The sequence below is a fragment of the Protopterus annectens genome, chromosome 3.part1, assembly GCF_019279795.1.
Source record: "Protopterus annectens isolate FY-2018-M chromosome 3.part1, PAN1.0, whole genome shotgun sequence".
In the NCBI taxonomy this organism is placed as follows: Eukaryota; Metazoa; Chordata; order Ceratodontiformes; family Protopteridae; genus Protopterus; species Protopterus annectens.
In genome coordinates, this window is record NC_056732.1 from 1,123,564,655 (window position 1) to 1,123,586,806 (window position 22,152).

The 22,152-nt window shown below is 35.8% G+C and overlaps 1 protein-coding gene across 1 annotated transcript in view; it reads left to right on the plus strand.

Moving 5' to 3' along the window:
• The window catches only part of LOC122797756 (transient receptor potential cation channel subfamily A member 1-like), a 1,191,690-nt gene that overhangs the window by 997,285 nt on the left and 172,253 nt on the right, over positions 1-22,152 (plus strand). Inside the window, exons 21-22 of the mRNA XM_044066280.1 lie at positions 858-878; positions 16,243-16,313. Of these exons, the coding sequence (XP_043922215.1) occupies positions 858-878; positions 16,243-16,313 (92 nt within the window). The remainder of the gene's footprint in view (positions 1-857; positions 879-16,242; positions 16,314-22,152) is intronic.

Sequence of the window (22,152 nt, forward strand, 5' to 3'; positions counted from 1 at the left end):
TTTGTGTCTTTTGGCTTTTCCCAGTTAGGGGTCGCCGCAGCGAACTCCGGTCCACTAATGATTGGCAGTAGATTTTTAGGTACTGGCTTGCCAGGCCTAATGCACAACCTTCAACGAAGGAATGCCCATTCACGCATGTCGCCACACAGAAGACACTCTAACTCAGAATCGAATGGACAATGTCTAACTGTGAGGCGACAACACTACCGCAGCACCACCACCACAGTCAATCTTTAAAATAATAAGAATCAGTATATTTTCTCTTGTTGGGAATTTATCTATAAATTATAAATGGCAATCATAAATAAAAAAAAATATTGCCACTACATAATAATCTACAATATCACATAATTAATTAGACAGATTTGATTTAAACAAAGAAATAAACATGCACAACTCATATAATTAATTATACACCTTAAATCAAATACAAAACAATATACAAAATGTGATGCACTTTAAATTTATGAAAACGGAATAACAAAAGGGGTGATGCATCCTTAGCTAGGTTAATAAATACTTGGGTAATGACACCAAATTCATCAGTGTTTTACAGCCACCTGCAATTAATTAACTTATACAAAAAGACCATTTAGCATTGTATATTGCAAAGGACATTCTTCAGATAACTCAAATCATACATTTAAGAGAGTTTTGCCATAACTCTTAACAATTCATGATTCAAATTTCTGAAATAAATACCTTCTACACCTGTAAAAATTGGTAAGCCATAGTCAAGTCTTGTTAACAAGAATAGTGTAGCCACCATCTTACTTTTACAAATAGGCATCACATCTGTAAATCTTTCTGAAATGTTTTCAGCTTTATTTGTTAAATACAATAATAAAATGTTAGAGAAATGACATATCTGACTTCCAGTTAAGAATATATGAACATCTGTTTAGCTTCTTTTTCAAAACATTATGCAAATAAGAATCCATAGTGTTGTAGTACCCCACAAGGCACTTTGAAAAAACACCCTTGCAATTAAAAAAAAAACTCTAAAAGCTACCATGACATTTATCTGAAAATAGGGAAGAACATGACATCAATGCCAGTGTGTTAAGACAAGACATTGTTAAGGCCCTCAAAATCTCGTATTCTTGAATAATATGACTTGCCAGAATGTCTGCTACATTACAAGATATAGGGTCTTTTTTTTTTGGTCATACATATCAGAAAATCAGAGAGAGCATTATCTACCATGCTGGTATCAGAAGCCATGCTAATATTCCTGCAATGAATTTAATGGCTGTATTTACTAATTTAATGCAACAGCATGCATAAATGTTCTCTAGAAATGCTGCCAAACAATCCTGAAAGGCTGTTTGAACAGCAAATAGCAAACAAATTGTTTCAACAGTACATATAATACAGACATTTCTTCTAAATAGACTTGCTGTAATCCAAGACTGGATCTTAAATCAAATCCAATGTAGCAGCCACAAAAAGACACCAGCTGTTGTTACATTCCCATCAAATGGAATATGTTATAAATCCACCAGCAATGAAAGGAAATCCACCAATGACTGATCCAAAGTCTGTTAAAACAGAACCTTATTATTAACACCACCAAAAAAAAAAAAATAACAAAGTAAAACATGAGAACAAGTTTAGCACATTTGTCCTAACAAAATATTTGGGGTCCTTCAGAACCTGCCATCATTTAGATTTCATCCATTTTTATATCCTGTGGTTAATAAGACTTAATTAAATGATCATTTCATGGTCAGTGGTTTCTTAAAGGTATGTTAAGCAATGTGCATAAATTGCATAAATGAAATAATATAAAAATAAAAATACAACAATATATGTGAACAAAGGTAATTCAACTCAGCTTGTAAATGTATTAACTCAAGAAACAACACAAATACAAGATGAACTACATTATTTACAGATTGAAATGCAATGGAAAAACACTAGCCTGGAGGTTTTGATGGAAAATAAGCCCCCCCCCCCCGATACCTAGAATTGCAATGGAATGGTACGAGGGTGCATGTAAGTCATTCAAGACTTTTAGAAAGTGCTTTTGGAAGGGAGAACAGCTTTGAGACTCAAACAAATAGAAATATGGACAAAAATGACAAAAATAACAAGTTTACAGAACAGTTTAGTAAGGAAATGACTTTCAATACTGAGATTACATCTTATCCACCTCTAACACTGAATAAGAAGATGATGGAACTAGAAAATAAAGTGTTAAAGGTACAACATTTATAGTGTGATAACTGCTTTTTAAATGAAAGTGTAAAAGCTAAAAGGGTACCAAAAGGCCTTAGGTCCAATAAGTACCCTAATGGATTATGTTTAACTGAATTGGAAATTAATGAATTAAATGAGATGTTTGACAGGCACAGCCTAGAGCTGATGCACTGTTTTGTTAAGTTTAATAGTGTAAGAATTACTGAATTATTGGAATAAGTTCAAGTTTTGAATTCTGAAATAACACGATTTATTGTTTGAATTTAATGTAGACATGCATGAAAAAGTGTTGGATAAGATTGAACATCAAGTTAAAATGAACTTACAAAGGAAACAGAAGAAATTATTAAGGGACAAATCTGACTACCAGAACAAAACAGCATATCTGTTACCTTCACAAAAGAGAGGTCAGGGAAGTAAAGAAACACATGAGCAGAATAGTAATTTTAACAAATCTAATGAAGTAAGACAAGGGAATAGAGGGGAAAGTACACATTTTAACAAGGGGAATACTAGAAGTAATGTAGTTAGATATGATACTGATGAAATTGTGGAATTTAATGAATCTGAGGAAATTAATAACCAGAGATCAGATGCATTTGAACAAGCATTTCCTCCCCTTAGAAGGTCTGAAAGGCTAGAAAGCAAAAAAGACAAACATTTTTTAGAGAACCTCCACCCCCAAATCACAAATAGTTTCATAGAAAATGTAGAGAAAGGGGGAAGAGATGGAACAATGTGCAGCAATGAAAAAGATGAACAGTGGGAGCTATAAAATGAATACATCATAGAAGGGGGTAGTGTATACATATGCGGGATATAAAATATTTAATTACACCAGTCTAAACATAAAAGAAAGTTATTTTAACTTATTTATAAAAGGCTTCAAATTTGTCCCTGGGAAGAGAACTGACCCAACTGATATCTTTTTACAAGTAAATTAAATCTAAAGCTTCTGTTTAAAGAGAAAGGTAATGGAAATGAAATTCAAACTGAGAATAATGTAGCTACACTAAAAAGAAAAAGTGTATTTAACCCCCTCTCCTACACTTTGTGGCTACTTTTGAAAAGATATCTAATAATGTCATATATCAGGTGTTGAAAAATTAAAAAAATAGAAATACCAGAATCTAATTAGAGGAGAAAATGATTTAATAAAGCTACTTAGAAGTAATAGAAACCTAATAATCATGAAGCCTGATAAAGGTGGTAGTACTGTTTTAGTGGACAAAATGGATTATATAAGCAGTATGAATGAAGTGTTGAGTGACACACAGACGTATGAAAGGGTTTCCATTAATGGAGTTAATTTAGCAAAAAAGAAAATGTATTTATTGTTACATGACTTATTTTTACAAGGGGATATTAATGAGAAAATATATCATTTTTTTTGAATAATGAAAACACAGTAATACCCCAGTTTTTGGAATCACCAAAGTACATAAAAGTATAGAGAAACCACCATACAGGATAATAGTCTCAGCACACAACTCAATGACATATTCATTAGGAGTTTTTTGTTGATAGGATGCTTAAGGAATGTGTAAGCAATGTAGAATATATACTGAAGGATTCATAGTCTTTTTTTAAGCAAAGTGAGGCAAGAATTTTATAGCGATTCTAGTAGTTTCACTACTGTTGATGTGGTGGATTTGTTTTCCTTGATCCCCCATGAATAAGGAATTGAAATGTTCCGGTAGACAGATTGTGAACTAAGTAGATTAGAATCTGTTAAGACAGATTTTATTTGTGACTTGATGGAAATGATTTTGAAGTGTAAGTATTTCTGGTTTGAGGGCAAATATTTCGGATTTATTTTCTAGTGATTATTTAATTGGCTTATTAACCAAAGGGTATAAAAGGGATGAGAGCTACAAGATAGCAGGTTCTGAAGAAGTCCAAATGTTTTGTTAGGACGAAAGCGCTAAACCTGTTCTCATGTTTTACTTTGTTTTATTTTTTGGTGGTGTCAATAATAATGTTCTGTTTTAATGGACTTTGGATCATTCATTGGTGGATTTCCTTTCATCACTAGTAGATTTATAACATATCCCATTTGCATGGGATTGTAACAACAGCTGGAGCCTTTTTGTGGCTACTATACTGAACTTGGTTTAATAATCTGGAGTGGCAATGGAAGCTAGCTGTGCCCCAAGCTATGCAGATATTATTATGTATACATGGGAAAATAAATACATTATTACAAGTAAGTACAGGAAACATTCAAACTTGTATCTATATTTTTTTGGATGATATATTTATGTTATGGAAAGAAACAAATGAGGTTAGGGATGAATTTGTAAATTATATTAATGAATTACCCTCCTTTCTTAGTTTCACCTACAAACATTCTGACTTAAATATATGTTGTACCCAAACTGTTCACCTACACCATGTACAGTATTTTTTATACTAGACGTAGTGACATATATAACCACGAATTTGTATAGATGTGACTGTGTATAACACATGAAACAGACATTTTTTTTCTACTATTTTTATGTACTACTTGTGCTCCTTTATATATGCCTTTTTATGTATAATTTTGTATTGTGTATAAATTCTGTTATTTTGTTTAGGTTACTACTGAGTAAGATTACAATCTGTCTTTTGTTACTTCTATCTATTGGGGCTATTCCCCCAGGCCTTTGCTGAAAGTTGGTCTGTGCTCATTTGGACTATCCTGGTAAATGAATGTCAAATAAAATAAATAAAAAATGTGCTGTATGCAGAAAATTAACAGATTGTATTTTTAAAGCTGTCTTTTAGTGTCAGGACAAGTTCAGAATGTACGTTGTAGTAACAAAATTGATAACTGTATATTAAGGACATTAGTGCACTGACTAGTTGGCACAGAGGAAGCCATCTCTTCCACAGTGCTGATGACATGAGTATGAGTAAGGACCCCAGAGTAAGAGAGACTGGAGAGTGAAGATGGGCTTTTATTAGCTAACTTCTCCCCTTGGTGATTAGTCATGGGTGATTATCTATCTGTCTTTTTTTCCATACTAGGACCCAGTGAGGCAGAGCCAAGGGATATAATTTCTCAGTAAAACAAGGAGTGTGGGATGACCTTGGTACATCAGTGACATATGTGGAAATATGTATATGCCTATATGTAGATGTTAGGGCATACCGAGTATAAGTGTGGAGGAGTAGCTCTGCCAAGCTAGTCAGAAAATTCTCAGTCTCTGCAATTTCTGTCTCTTGAAGCAGTCATATGCATGTCAAGGATTCAGGGTCCAGAGGTATATATTAGTATGCCAGTGGAGAATATTAAGGCACTAGAACATTTCTACTAATATTTTATTTTTTTTATTTAAACTTGTTTGTTAAGGTAATTCACTGATCATATGTAGTCATCAACAGAATTAGAAGTGTGAACTCACTAAGGCCTTTACTATAACTGAAGGAGTTGGGTGTAAGCCCAAGGAAATGGATTGTTGTGTACTTGAAGGATAGGATTTACAGGGTTATGGTTAGATGGGACAATGTCTGGAATAAGGACCGGTACAAGTGGAGAACTGCATGGGTTGGCCCTGGGTCTAGTATCGTTTATCATGGTAATTTCCAACATGTTTGAGGGAATACAGAACAGGATCAAACTCTTGGCTGGTGATGCAAACGTAGATGCAGTACTAAAGCATGGGGGATCTAAAGAATGGCTTACAATGGCTGAATAAGTAAATGGAATATGAACATTTAAAGTTCAGTACAGGCAAAAGCCAAGCATTGTACCTGAGCGACATGAATCCTGTTATGAAGTATCATCTGGGAGGAATAGAACTGATGGCAGCAGAACAGGAAGAAGATCATCTGTAAATGTTCCTTACGTTTGAGCTGGATTGTAGAAGCAGAACAAGAGGGAGCAGCCAATAGAGCATTGCAGTGTGTATATCCTGAAGATACACTCCAAACAAAGAGGAAGCTGAGACAGGCAACATGATATGAGTGCATAGTATTATACCAGCTAATTGAGAAAGGTTCCTCCTGAATAGGGAGGAGGGACACAGACACTAAATTGTTGAGACCAGCTACTGCTAGGATCTGTTAAAATACTTCTTTATGGAGAGGGTTGTTGGCTTACTGAAAGGGCTTCTGGAACAATGGTGGAGTGGGAATATACAGAGACTTTCAGTGGGGTGTGCGATAAGTAAAGACTGTGGGGACAGTGAGGATGGAGGAGGTAGAATGTGGAATAGACTTGGAGAGAGACTACACTGATTTAATGATTCCTGTTGTCAACCAACTGTAATGTATTATAAATTGTATAGTTGTAAATTTAGGGAAAAATGCACTATACAGTGAAAACATATAACAAAATATAGTGCAAAGTTTAAAAACTTCATTGCTCAAGACTGTGTTTCCAATGCAACATTAAAGTAGGTACTATAAAAACACTATCTAAAAGTTCGCGGAGCAGAAAGAGAAATGAAGGACCAAGTTTAAATGAATTTAAATCAGCATGTAAAGCAGGAGTGTATGCAACAGTAGTCACAGTAGATTAAGCGCCATCTGTGTATACCTGCAGCAAAAAAGTGATTTGGAGATGGTTTTGTAGCATTTAAGCAGGAATGTATGTAGTGGTTGTCCAATGGGAAGATGAAGAGGAATGAGGCTGGAATAAGTGTCAGCTGTGTATAATTGTGGCAGGATGATGAATTGAGTGATAATCACATTGCCACAGTAGTCAGGAAATCCTTCTATGTGGTACACCTCATCACAAAAGGTTTCTCATCCAGGAAAAAAGAGGTCATTGTTCCCCTCTACGCATCACTCATTAGACTCATTATAGAGTACAACGCCCCTTTTGGTTTGTACCTCACAAGACATCTACAACAACTGGAAAGGCCACAGAAATACCTCACAAAAAGGATTATCAGCCTCAAACAGATGCCCTACGCAGACCATCTCAAAAAAAACCCCAGCTTTACTCTGTCACATATTGCCTACTCAGAGGCGATCTCTGCCTAACATACAAAGCTATTTAATACTCAGAGCTGTTGGACATGCTCCATGTAAAGAAATCCCAATCCCTCCGAGCTACACGCTCTAGGGACCTAAACCTTGTCATCACAATAAACAGAACATGCTGGAGGGATAGATTCCTGTCTCAGAGACTTCCTATACTCTGGAACAAACTACCTATCTATATCAAACAAAGCTCCTCATTAGCACTCTTCAAGAAAAATCTTGATGATTGGATGGGAGATAGGAAATTCACCCCGGGGATCACTTCTGTGGCTCTGCTTGACAGGGGCACAGGAAAATAATTTTCTTGGATGGCAAAAGCCAGGGTACTGTTTGGCTAGGCTTATATAGGCCCTAGGGCCAATAGCCTAGTACCTACCTATGAAACTATGAACCTGTGAAAGTTATCTGGATGTGGAATTATCTAAAAACCTTGTGATGCAAAAATTTGAATCTAAAATTCACAGGAAGGAGACATTTTCAAATAATTATTTAGATTTTTACAGCTGCCATCCAAAACATACTAAGAAGAATATTTTTAAAGGACAGTTAGTGAAATTTGTAAGGAAATTTCAGTCAAAAAAACAATGCATATTTAAATACTATGATCATCCCTTATGGACCTTATTCAAAAAATATAAGGAACATTGTTACTAGAAATTGGGTTATTTTCAGAATTTACGATGAGATATATAGTATAGTAGGAAATGAACCATTATTTGTGAACAAAACAGGCCACAATTTGAAATTTTGGTTTGAGCACCCGATGGAATTTGGTTCCAACTACCTTAATAGAGGCACCAGAAAGTGTGCGATTTGTAATGTCTTACCATATATTTTAGAACAGAACCAGTTATATTTAACATCAAACAACAAACGTCAAGTACTCCACAAGAAACAGCAAAGAATTTATTCACTGCGAACTCAAAGAACCATAAAATGTAACAAACAACAGTTAACTAGGAAGAGACTGGGTACATTCAGATGGGGGCTCTGTATTCAATGTAAGTATATGGCAGAAAAGGAAGTAATACTTTTGAAAGGTAGAAACATTCAGTTAAAAACATTAGGGCACTACAATTGTAATTCCAGAGGGGTAGTGTATTTGGTGACCTATGAAGAATGAACACATTTTTATGTTGGAAAGATTAAGAGGACTTTGAGAAAAAGAGTATATGAGCATAAATATGAAATAATGCATCGAAAAGACACTAACATTTTGTATAAGCATTATAAAAATTGCAAAAATTCTAAGATTACATTTTATGTTTTTGAGCAAGTGACATGGGATCCCAAAGGTGGAAGTTGCAAAGCCAGACTAAAATACAGAGAATTTTTCTGGCAAATCAAATTAGATGCAGCAAAAAACCCTGGTTTAAATGAACATATTAGCATTTGTAGTATTTTGAAGTTGAGAACAGCTAAGCTCTAAAATTATACTACAAAATTTCACACCATTAAATATTAACTTTTTTAAACATGAACTTTATTGATAATAAGGACTGCTTTTTTTGTAATAACCATGCTGTTGGCAATTTGCTTATTTATATTTTTATATTTGCAAAGTACTTTTGTACTTGGTTAACATTTTAACAGACAATACAGGGTTAACTGTTTTAAGGGTGGGTACTTATGTGTTGTGAGTGGCTGTTGTTAAGTATAAATTATGTTTTTTCACTTTGTAAAAACGTTCTGAAGAAGCCTGGGGGTGTTCCAGGTGAAAGTGCTAAACAACGTATTTGTTACATTTTATGGTTCTTTGAGTTCGCAGTGAGTAAATCCTTTGCTTTTTCTCATGGAGTCCTTGACATTTGTTCTTTGTGGTTTTTCTGGCGTTTCTGTATATTTAACATCTCTGGACATAATTTTGAGACTTAGGAATGGAAATTGTTACACATTAGGGGTAGCTTACATTGGAATATGTACCCAATGTGACAGTTACTACATTGGGAAAACATTTAGAGCCTTTAAAAAGAGAATTTACACGAACTTACATGCAATTAAAACCGAAAGTAAAGACAATGCGCTTTACAGGCACACATTAAATTGTGACAAGTACACAGGTTTTAAGTTTGGGATTTTGGACAAAGCTGACAAGCAAACTAGGAATGGTGTGTGGGAATTGGATCTGGAAAGGAAAGAATTGGAGTGGCAGTTAAGATGTAATACCAGCATTTTACCAGGATTAAATGAACACACTTCCATTATGCCTGTGTTAAAATAAAAGTATTGGATTAATGAGAATTGTATGGAATATTATATTTAGTGCTTTACTGAATATAGTTTAAACACTTGTAAAAATGTATCCATGAAGTATTTATTTAAGTTTTTTCTGAAACTGATGAAATTTTCATAAAAAATAATAGTTTTATTTTTTTAGATTCATATGATTATTGTTTTAAAAGTTCCAGATTTTTAACATGACTGTTTAATTTAAGAATACATTTTCAAACAGTGTACTTGTAATCACATCATTCTGAAAGGGCTGACTTTGGAAGCTAAGTAGGGATGGGCCTGTTTAGTTTTTGGTTGGGGGCACCAGGAGTTTTATTTATAAGTCTTGTTGTAGTACATTGTTTTAAAGTGTTTTTAAAAGTTTATATTATACAGTGATGAAGAAGATGCTATATAAAATATTATTTGGTCACTTGTATACATATTCACATATACTGTTATATTTTTATTTTTATATTAATTCATTTATGCAGTTTATGCACATTATTTAATGTACCTTTAAGAAACTACAGACCATGAAATGATTATTTAATTAAGTCTTATTAACCATAGGGTATAAAAGGGATGAGAGCTACAAGATAGCAGGTTCTGAAGAAGTCTGAATGTTTTGTTAGGACGAAAGCGCTAAACCTGTTCTCATGTTTTACTTTGTTTTATTTTTTTGGTGGTGTCAATAATAATGTTCTGTTTTAATGGACTTTGGATCATTCATTGGTGGATTTCCTTTCATCACTAGTAGATTTATAACATATCCCATTTGCATGGGATTGTAACAACAGCTGGAGCCTTTTTGTGGCTACTATACTAAACTTGGTTTAATAATCTGGCTTGGAATACAGTGAGTCTATTCAGAAGACAATTTTTGTAGTATATGTACTATTAAAGCAATTTGTTTGCTATTTGTTGCTCAAACACTGTGTGAACTGTTTTTTGTTTTATTGGTTTATTTTTGTTTTCATAGAAGTTCTCCTTTAGGATTCACAATCCTTAAAGGCTGTAGGTGGATAATTGTCATTATCTTGTCATAGCTGAGATAAGAATTTGTATTGGTATGACTAGATTCTATACTCTGGGGAACTGACTCGGGAAAATGGATCAAAAATAAGCTCGGTGGCTAACTTCATATACCTTATTTTTTATTTTTTTCATTTCTACAAAGAATCATGTTTTACTTTGCAACACTGAAAAAGTGTTGAGTAAAGAAAATGTAAATACATTCTCTGCTCCTTAAATGCTGATATCAAATGAAGCAGAAAACCCAAACTTTAACTAATCACACTGGTGATTATTTTCCTATTGTAAACTCTGCCCAGAATGTAAAATCTTTCCATGTAATATTTCTTTCAATATTCACAATATTCCAAGCAAAGTAAAAATATATACAATGTTTTCTGCAATGTATTATAAAGTTTTGAGTCCTTGATGAATTTCTAAATTCAAAAACACATAAAAACACATAAATCATTACTTCTCAACATGCCTAATGGCACTTAAAGAACTCTAAAATATACTTCAGCTTTCACATTTTACTTATATTTACTTATTTATAAATATTATTTTTGTTTGTTTTATCAAGCATAAATCCAGATTTTTTTTGAGTGTTAAGTAACAACTTCATTTAAAGTGTCTAGTATATTTAGAGCTGAACAAACGCCAGCATTTAATTTGTGTAACTTTACATTCAACTCCTGTAAAAAATCAAAATAGTTACAATATAATATCTCATATATATGATTACTTGATTTTTTTTTTATTTCTATAATGTCAAAGTGAGCTTGCACCAAAAGGTCTTTAGTATAAAAAAGAATTCTACAGGTAGATAATCACTTACTGTAGAATACAAAGACGGAATTTTACATGCAAAACCCATTGCTGTACAACCCAAACTTTAATCACACTGGTGTGTTCCTCAAAATATATAGATAATAAATGGGATTCAATAAACTCCATGTAGACTTCCCGCAAAGCCTACATGGAGTTTACATGTTTGTGTGACAGTGCGCAGTGTGCATCGCACATTATTGAGGTATGTTCTGCCTAAGATACATTTCGTGGCTTGCAACTGTATTGCTGGCCGTGAAACCTTATAAGCAAATGCAGATAGCAACTCCATGTAAGGGAGAGCACCTATGGTGTGTGGGTTTGGGTGCAATGCCACAATGATCACCAGGGGTTTTACAAATAGCTGTCATTCTGTTAGTGCAACAGATCTCCACAGAGGCCAACTTAATGGGAGGACAAATAATTAGTAATAGAGACATATTTGGCATAGATGTCACATAGGAATGTCTTAGAATATAACACTCATAATCTCTAAGAGTGAGAAATGTGTTCAAATCTATAATTCTAGGAGGATAAAGGGCCAGAAATAGGGACAGATTTTTAATATTGCACTGTCAAACTTAGAACATTGATAGAATATAAAGGTTGTACATTGCCATGAATTTTCTGAAGAGCATGAAGTTTGAAACTCATATGTCATTCATCAGTTTCTGACTGTACTTAGCAATGACATGCCAATGATTTGCTAGGAAAAAAATTTATGAGGAGAAGATCACAAATATGAGACAAAAACTGGACATTCTGCATAGATCATGACAATTGATCGGTATGCACTGAAATGTATGTAATATTAAGTCCCATCAGTCCAGAAGTCATCTGACTTATATGGCAGAAAGCCACATAATTGCTAAGAAAAACATCTGGATGTCCTGGGAATATCTGAACAGTTGAGAGGTACGAATTTGAAGTACCTACATTGCAGAGTATTGTGATATCCCATTACTGGCATTCTATAGTGAAATTGTGCTAATGATCTGTAACAGGATATGGGACTGCCATGTAAAATGACCACCCAGGGGAAGAGTGTGTACTGAATAGGGGCGCACAGATGAATTGTAGCAATGAACACAGGGAAAGAGTACAGGTGAAACTCCCGCATGTACAGCAGAAGAGGGCATATCAATGGAAGATGGTTGTAGCAGCAAAACCAAACCATACCTATATGGTACAGCACGGACTATACAGTGAAAATGTGTTGTATGTGATTGTCCCACAAGTTGACATAACAATGGGGATGATGTCTGTGTTGGATAAGCATCCTTACATGAATAATGTAGAGGGTGCATATTGGGAAGCTGTGCAAAATGATATACCTGAATAGAGGTCTCCAGCAAGGTGGCCACAAGTAAAGGATCATGTCAAACATTACAACAACCAACCACAATCATGGACAATATCAGAATAACACCACCACTAATTCCATGCCTCTGGCATAACATATGTGGTGTAGAGGATAACAGATGAGCCTGCGCACACACGCACTTGACAGCTATTATGATACATCCACACTCTATGAGGGTAACCACACACCCTGTCCTGGTACTGTGATGTCTGCAGGAAGTATTAGAAGGGACACTGCTTTACCTGTATGTGACAGTATGGTCACTACAGTCTAGTTGCCTTGTGTGCATGGCACATATCTATGGTACAAGCCATGCTGTCACAAATGATATACATGCAATTAATGTTGTCAAACTCCTATGTATGCAGTGTGTGCATAAGATGAACAGGTAGCATACATGCATCTTGTGTAACAACTCTCTAAGGCCAAGAACACTGCATCAGTGGGCCCAGACAATATTCCTGGAGTCATCTAAATAGCATGAAACATGACCTATCATCATCTGGAATTGCTATTTAACTGTAGCCTCCAAACAAGCTTCATGCCTCATAAATAGAGAACAGCAACATTCATCCCTCTGCACAAAGGTGGTCCATCTACAGACTCTGAAAACTATGCACAATAAGTCTCACTAGTCTTATATATAAAGCCATGTTAAGAAATATCATGAAAATGATCAATAGTGATATAGTAAACCTCTAGACACTGGACTCAAATCAATTTGCTTTCATCTAGGGTAGGACATGCCTACTCAACCTGGTGGACTTCTATGAGAAGGTCAACAAAGGGATAGATGAGGACAAAATGGTTCTGACTGCCTACCTTCATCTGGCCAAAGCATTTGACACAATACCTTACTTAGGCTTTGTTGACAAACTCAAGAGGTTAGGTACAAACCCATATATCATCCAGTGGTTAGCCAAATGCCTCATAGACAGGACCCAAAAAGTTAGAATTGGGGAGTCCAACTCTACAAAGAGGTAAATCACAAGTGAAGTCCCTCAGGGTTCTGTCCTTGGACTACTCCATTTTGGCACTTACTTCTCTGAAGTCAAGACCAATATCACTGGTCCCTGGCTGACTACATTTGCAAATGACTGCAAATTAGGAACTATCACTGAATTTCACACTGACAGATGTTCTCCAGGAAGGGCTGACACAGACAAATAACTGGCGTCAGAGTCATGGAGTAAAACTAAACAACAAGAAATGCATGATCGTATCCATCAGGAAATCATCAATACCTTGTAACAATCATATTGACAACAATCCCCTTAGAGCTGATCCATTAGTTATGGACACACACAGACAGTAATCTAGGCTTTGATCATCACGTGTCTACAGTAGTGAGGAAATCATTCTATGTTATATAACTTATAAACAAAGGTATGGCATCCAGGTCCAAGGAAGTCATTGTTCCATTATATTCCACATTCATCAGACCTTTCATTGAGTACAACGCTCCATTTGGTATGTACCTAACCAGGCCTATCCAACAACTGGAATATCCACAGAAATTCCTCACTTAACGAATAAAGGGCATAAGTAAAATGTCCTATGCAGACCAACTCAAGGCCCTATCCTGTATTCTGTCTCCTACAGGCTTTTGAGGGGTGATCTAGGCCTGGCATATAGGGCATGGTCAGTCCCCACTCTGATGGACCTCTTGCATATGCACAAAACAAACATCACCAGAATTACCCATTCTAAAGACTTAAACCTTGCCTGTGATATAAATACAACCTGCTGGAGAGACAGGTATGTATCCCATAAACTATTCCATCTCTGGAACAGGCTCCCTGTCCATGTGAAACAAAGTTTCTGCCTAGCTCAGTTCAGCTGTAACTTAGACAATTTGATGGGGAAGAGGAAATTCATACCTGGTTTGGCACCTCTGTCTCCAGTGGACACAGTCAGCTTGTAAATGCTTCATCTCTCAGGCTCCTGCTTGTAAATGTTTCATCTTCCAAGACCCTGCTTATACTGCAAGGGTACCAGAACTTCTCAGAGTTTTTAGGATGCATGGCTAAGCTTTAAAAGGCCCCTGTGGTCATTAGCATAGTACATATCTATGAACCTGTGGGTGTGGACATTTAATATCTGATATTCCTAGAATAGTTTTTTCAGGGCTCAGCTTCCATCTGTCTGTTGACATAAAAGCTCTGAAGGGCTTGGTGTCCAAACCAGTGTTTCTAGTCAGCTCAGCTTGAGATGGAAAATGGCTAGGGTGCATGGAAATTGTCCTGAAGCTTTGGTATCTGTATGGCTGTTATATCCTATGCATGATATAATCCATAGAGCTAAAGCTATTGCCGGAGTGATCATTTGAACATCTACTGTTACGCTAAGTTTACCTACACAGCTATTAATTTCTTAGAGTTCTGTCTGGAGCTTAAGCAGCCAAGACTTTGCTGAATAAATTACTTTTTTCATAGGAAGTTTGTACGTTATAGTAGTATATTTTCAACATACCTTAAGTTTCCCACTGTTAGTTCTATTTGTTAATTATTTATTACAAAACATAAATGTATATGTCTTAAGCATCCTCGATTAAGGTTTGCTTATTTTTCACAGCTTTGTACATGTTTTATGTATTAGTTTGCATTTGAATTTATATAAAGTGAGAGTTGAAAAATAAACGAATAAAACACTTGACAGTCATGTCCTTTGAAGGCCTATTTCACCTGACAAAACATAAGACAGACACAATGTTTAATGTTTAACCCATTATTGAATTTCTCCCTTCCACAGTTTGATAAGTACTGCATTCTTAAAACAAACAACAAACAAACAACAAACAAAAAACAAACACTTGTGCACATTATCTTCTAGCCAGGCGTACTTTTGGAACCAAAGAATCTGGTGCTGAGCAATACCATCCATTTTGTTTCTTCTTATTCATTATATGAAAATCACTGTATTTACTCTGCCATCTTATAACATATTTTAACAGGATATAGCTCCAGAAGTATGTACTATTTACTGACTTTAGTGTATGCACTTTCAAAATGCGTGTTCTCTGCATTATACTAAAATAAATTAATTTGCTGTATTTATGTAGTTTTTGTTTTAATATTATTGCTTGTATTATTATTGGTATTTTACAGATTCAGTTCAGATGATATTTGGTGTGGCTTATGAAAACTGGACTTAATTACCATATCTGTGTTTATAGATGCATATTTTCACAGCCGAGGAAGATCTGTGTCTAAAATATGTGTGCCTACGCATTTTAATATATTACAATGTATCTCAATTCAAGTCAGCCAATTGAAATGGATTCTTCAAGAAAATTATATTTATGAAATGAGGATGAATCTCACACATACTGAAAACACATCTCTCACTGCTTCTATGTAATGCATACTATGGTAACATAGGCTACTGTTTTAGAAACATTTGTCATATTGACACATAGGTGGTTTAATCTTCTGTCAGTAAGATTATTCTATAAAAATGATCGTTTAAGAATGCTGTTTCTGTAATTAAACACCAGTACCACATTCTTATGACTGAGCTCTACTTAATCACATGGCATGCCTTAAACCAGTAACCAGCACATAGTGTGCTCTACTAGAAATAACTGTTACGGTCCTTGACTCACAGATATATTTCTGCTTTTGTATTACAGGGATGCCCATATGTAAAAGCTTGGATGATAATGGTTTTCATAGTGAGCTTGTTTGGAATGTGCAAGGAGATGGTACAAATTATCCAACAGGTAAAGTCATTCTGAGCTAATATTAATTTTATTCAAAGTATCTACAGTGTAACTGGAAGCTGATTCATAACCAGTCAAATGGTCATTGTCAGAGTTATTGTTCTAGAATGTCTTACATCCACACTGTCTGTCTTTCTTATAATACTGTTCAGTACTGTAGTATATACAACCTATGCAATCCACCACTGTTTATTGCTTACTTGACTAGAAAAATATTACTGTTAATAAAAAAAAACATATCATGTTGTTCTTTCCTAAGAAGGACCAGAGGTCAGTGGCATATCCTGTCATGATCAGAATAAAACAAGAAAATAAATTACTTAGTTCATTAGTAACACTGCCTTAACAGTAAATTGTTTGCTTGCATTTTGCAAAGGGTTGCACATCTTGTGCACACACACACACACACACACACACACACACACACACACACACACACACACACACACACACACACCCACACACTTATATATCTATATCTATATATTTATATACGTATATGCGTGTATATATATATATATATATATATATATATATATATATATATATATGTGCATATATATATAGATCCCTATCAGTTGACTGAGTTTTCAGAAACTCAGAATTCACATAGTTGTGGCCAGATTTTTAATAGAGATCATGGTACAGCGAGGATCATTAAATGTACCCTTTTCTCCCCTGTAGTGCAATCTCAGAGTTGGTAGACATAATCTGCAGGAGTGGGTAGCCAATGTTAAAAAGATTTTTGTGTTTTTTTTTTTTTTGATGTTTGAGTTTTCAAAAACTTGATCATATGGTCTCTTCGGTATGAATGTCAAGTTTCTGAAAACTCAGTCAAGTGATAGGGATCCATATATCTATCTATCTATCTATCTCTATCTATCTATCTATCTATGTATATGGATCTACTTTGAAACATTGAGTCCCAGTTTACTGAACATCATTACACCGAGATGAAAATCACAAAAACAGAAATACTGAATGGCGAAGTTTTCTCAGGGTAAGTAACCACTTGCCCAGCATGTCCTTTTCTCCACTGTAGTGCGTGCATCCCTGGAGTTGGTATATATAGTTGGGGGTGTTTGGCATTTGAGGGGTTTACCCTCACACCTAGGTGGGTTTTATTTACCTTGGTTCATGTTTCGTATAAGTTTGGGCAAGTGTTTACTTACCCTGTGAAAATGTCACCATTCGGTATTTCTGTTTACGCAATTTTCATTTCGGGAATATGATGTTCGGTAAACTGGGATTTGATGTTTCAAAGTAGATCCCGGAGCAGTTCATATCAGTTCATTTGATCGACAATGTGGGGGCTGTGGGCCTCCCCCACACCTAACTATATACCTAACCCAGGGTTGCTCAAAATCAAGGTTCAGGGGGGGGGGCATTGGGACAAATCTTGGGCCACCAAATGAACTGTACAAATCAATCATATGAATATCATGAGGGTGTCCATCCCTCAGGTAGATATATATATATATATATATATATATATATATATATATATATATATATATATATATATATATACATATACTGTACATGCATATACACACACACACACACATATATATATATATATATATATATATATATATATATATATATACACACACACACACACACACACACACACACACACACACACACACACACACACACACACACACACATATCGGTAATGTATTTCGTTTAATTTTTCTTAAAAAGTGTTGGAAATAGATGATGATGATGATGATGATGACAAAGCTGAAGTGGTCTAACAGAACCACAGGAGGGTAACTACTGAACAACATACACACCAAAGTGGATTATTGCCATTATATCCCATCAGCAGTCTTATTCTTTTCTTTCCAAGTTTAGGCATATTCTTTTTACATACATAGTACTAAAAATATTTTATTTAAGTTCTTTTAATTTTGGTATAAATGAAGTGAATTTTTATTGGTTTAATCTATATGTATTTTAATTTTACTGTTTTAGCAGATATTTTACACTCTACATAATGTATTATTATTATAATTCTCACCTCTTAATTTTAGTATGAGGTCACTACAGTCATTTCAGTTTGCACCTATATTAATAAAGAGTTATGTAATTAAGCTGTAATGAGATTTGTGTTTCTTGTGATAATATCAACTCAGTTTTCCTTACTATGAGTATATGAAAGCTTTATTTTCTATGAGCTTGCCAGTGAAGTAACCCATACACTTTCATCATCTACTCTACTAAGACTATAACCTTCCCTCCTATGTACCCATCACTTACATTCTGTCCACTTTTGAACTTTTACCCAAAATTTCGTATTCACATCTACCTGGCCAATATACTAAAGTTCTTTGCTCTCTATTCTATCAATAATAGTTCAGTCAAGTAAACTTTGACATATACACAATGAAACATTTGTATGATAAAAAGGCATTATTTATACAGTGTGACTGCCGTATATGTAGGCTGTTCTGCTTATATGTCCTTCCTATATAATTTCTCAAGGATTCCAAATTTATATTAGCTATTATAATTTCTTTCTGTCTCTGTTATTCAATGTATCTCTCATCAGGCCTTCATAAATATGAGGATTCTATGTCCTTATCTATCATTTCAAAATGTTAGGTGTTCATAATTACAAGGACTTTCTTTCTGTATGCTCTACTAACTATATATCCACAACCAAACTATTCCAGACTGGGTCAAAACCAACTCTCCCAGGGCCTTAGCCTCATCTATGTCTTCTTGGAAAGTGTGTGATTCTAGAAGTATTCTGAAAGCAGCAACTTGGTCCTCTATTTATACTTTTACAAGGCACTGCAAGCTTGCTTTGTTTTCTTGGTCTAGATCCGGCTTTCCTATGACCATTCCCTGGGGGCTCCTGGACCCTTCCCCTTCCACTTCCCAGATGAACCAAACTAGGGTAATCTACAGCAGTGATTAATATGAGGAACATAGTACAGCTTTGTAAGTAAACTTACCATAACAGTAGATGTTCATATCATCACTGCTAAAGTAGTCACTCCCTCCCTCCATCCCCTTATTTTTTGGAGTGTTCTTTATGGGTTCGTAGGTTCATAGAAGGTTACTAGGCTAACAGTCCTAGAGCCCTTACATGCATAGCCATAGTTATCCTGAGTTGCCCCAATTGTGAGTGGTTAGGTGAGAGAAGTTCACATAGGTAAGGGTCTCTGGTAGTTAATACCAACTCCCTCTGTCCAGCAGGGACATAGCTCCACCTGAGGAGTGAATTTGCAGTCACCCATCCATTGATCTAGGTAGCATTTGAAGAGGGTCAGGGAGGGGCTATGTTTTGCATGAATTGGAAGGTTGTTCCAGAGAAGTGGCAGGCTCTGGGAAGTGTATCTATCTCTCCAGCATGACCTGTTCATGTCAGAGGCTAGGTTATGATCCCTGGAGCTAATGACCCTCGTGCAGTTTGATTTACGAATGTGTGGCATTTCCATCAGTGCCAGGTCAGAGATTGCCCTGTAAGTCAGGCACAGGTCACCCCTTAGTAACCTGTAGGATACAGAAAACAGTGACAGGGCTTTTAGTTTTTCTACGTAAGACTTGTTTTGGTACCCTGTAATTTTCTGGTAAGAAACCTCTGTGGTCTCTCTAATTGATGCAGATGTCTGCTGAGGTGCATGCAAAAGGGAGCATTGTACTCAATTATCGGTCTGTTGATGGCCAAGTATAATGGAATTATAACATGCTTAGATCTAGATGTGATGCTTTTACTTATAAGATGCGCCACATAGAAGGATTTCCTTACTAGTGAGGATATGTGATGGTCAAAGTTCAGATTGCTATCAACCTGAGTACCCAGATCATGTACCACTACACTTAGAGGGGTGCTGTCTATAATGTCATTAGTAGGGATGTCAGCTTTCTCAAATGGAATAATAATGCATTGTTTTGCATTTAGCTTAAATTTGTGGCTTTGGCACCAATCATTTGTATGAGTTAATCTTGTCTGCACTATAATAACATTGTTGGGGGACTCAATGATTGCTCCTAATTTGCAATTGTCAGTGAACTTGGTCAGCCACAGGAAATTTAAGTTTGCCTGGATGTCTGAGAAATAAATTCTGAATATTAAGGGCCCCAAGTGCAGAACCTTGTGGTATGCCACTGATAACTTGTCTTTTGCTAGAGGTGAAGTAACCCATTTTGACAGTATGTGTCCTGTCGGTGAGCCAGTTGGCTACCCATCTAGTAATGTAGGGGTTAATTCTCAATTGGGACATTTTCTCTATACCTCCTGAGTGAGGGTTTGTGTCAAATGCCTTGGCTAGGTCAAGACAGGTGATATGCACTGTTTGTCCCTTGTCCAGGTCCTTGGTGATTTTCTCAAAGAATTCAACCATATTTAACAGCCATGATCTCCTTTAACAAATCTGAACTGGGTTGGATGCAGAGATTGGAGATCACATATATCCTCATTAATAAGGTACATAATGATTCTGTCCAACGACTTGCAGAAGAGGCTAGTCAAGCGCATGGACCTATAATTTCCAGGCTCAGTTGATGGTCACCCTTTGTGCAGAGGGATTACTGTCACTGTCCTCCATTCCATAGGAACATAGCCACTTTGCAGGGTGTGGTTAAACAGTGATCCAAGTGGATCTTCTAGGTCATGTTTTAAGTTGTTTAAAACACAACCTGAGAAGTTGTCTGCCCCATTGTTGGCATTTTGTTGGCCTTGGAGATCACAGAGATTACCTGCTTTCTTAGATAATAGGTTGAGGAATGATGGCAGGTATACTTTGGTGGATGAATGGCGGGGACAGGTGGTGAAGTTTGCTCCAAATCTGTCAGCTAGCTGGCTGGCTATTACCTCAAGCTGAGTCTGGGCAGTGCCATCTACAACCATTTCAGGGCATAGCTGGGAGTTTCCTTTTAGATTTCAGACACACTTAAATAATGCCTTGTGATTATCCTTAGCTAGGGAGGCTATTTGTACTTAGTAATTAGCTTTGGAAGACTCGACAAGATCTCTAATTTGTTTGTTTAAGCTACGATGAGATTTCTTCTTCTGCTGAACCAGTTCCCTCTTGTTGTTGGATATTAGTTTCTTTCTCTTTTTGTATAGCCTGTTTATACTAGGGTGGCTTGTTTTTATGCCAAGACTTGGTTTTAATCCAGTCAAGTACAACTGATGCTATACAACAGCTTAAGTGGTTATACAGGGCATCGGTGTACACCTATCCATAGGAATCCATGTTATCTGAATTTGAGTGGGCTTTGAAACTTCTTATACCATCACTTAGTAGGAGATAATTTGTTTTAAAACATTCTTAAGCATTTTTGAGATTGATGCAGTATCTGGTCTTATAATTACATTGAATGAGACTGATTTATGGTCCGAGATCTTAGCAGGGAGGACATCATATGGGGGAGGGGGGTGCACAATGCTCTTCCATGTTAGTTAGACCAATTTCCGGGACATTTGAGCCTCTTGTGTGTGTGTGCTGACTAGCTGTTCCAGAGCATTTGCATTGGTAAAGTCCAAGAACCTCTGAGCCAGCATATTTGTGGTCATGGATGTTTCCCAATTGATGGTAGAATAATTAAAATCACCCATGAATAAGGTGTCAGGATATATAAGTGACTGCAGTAAGTCCAAGTATGTGGAACACTTTTTCTGTTTCATGGTGGGGGACTTATAGGTAGCTATAATGTGATTGGGGGCTTTGCCTTTGTTTAAGTTAGAGTGTGACTGCTCTATATGGATTTACTTTGGAAGCGTGAGGTTTGAACTTCATATGGCTGAGATCATAAGATCAAAGTTTTGAAACTTCTAACAGTTTAAATGGAAATTGCTATACAGTGCAGAATGGGATAT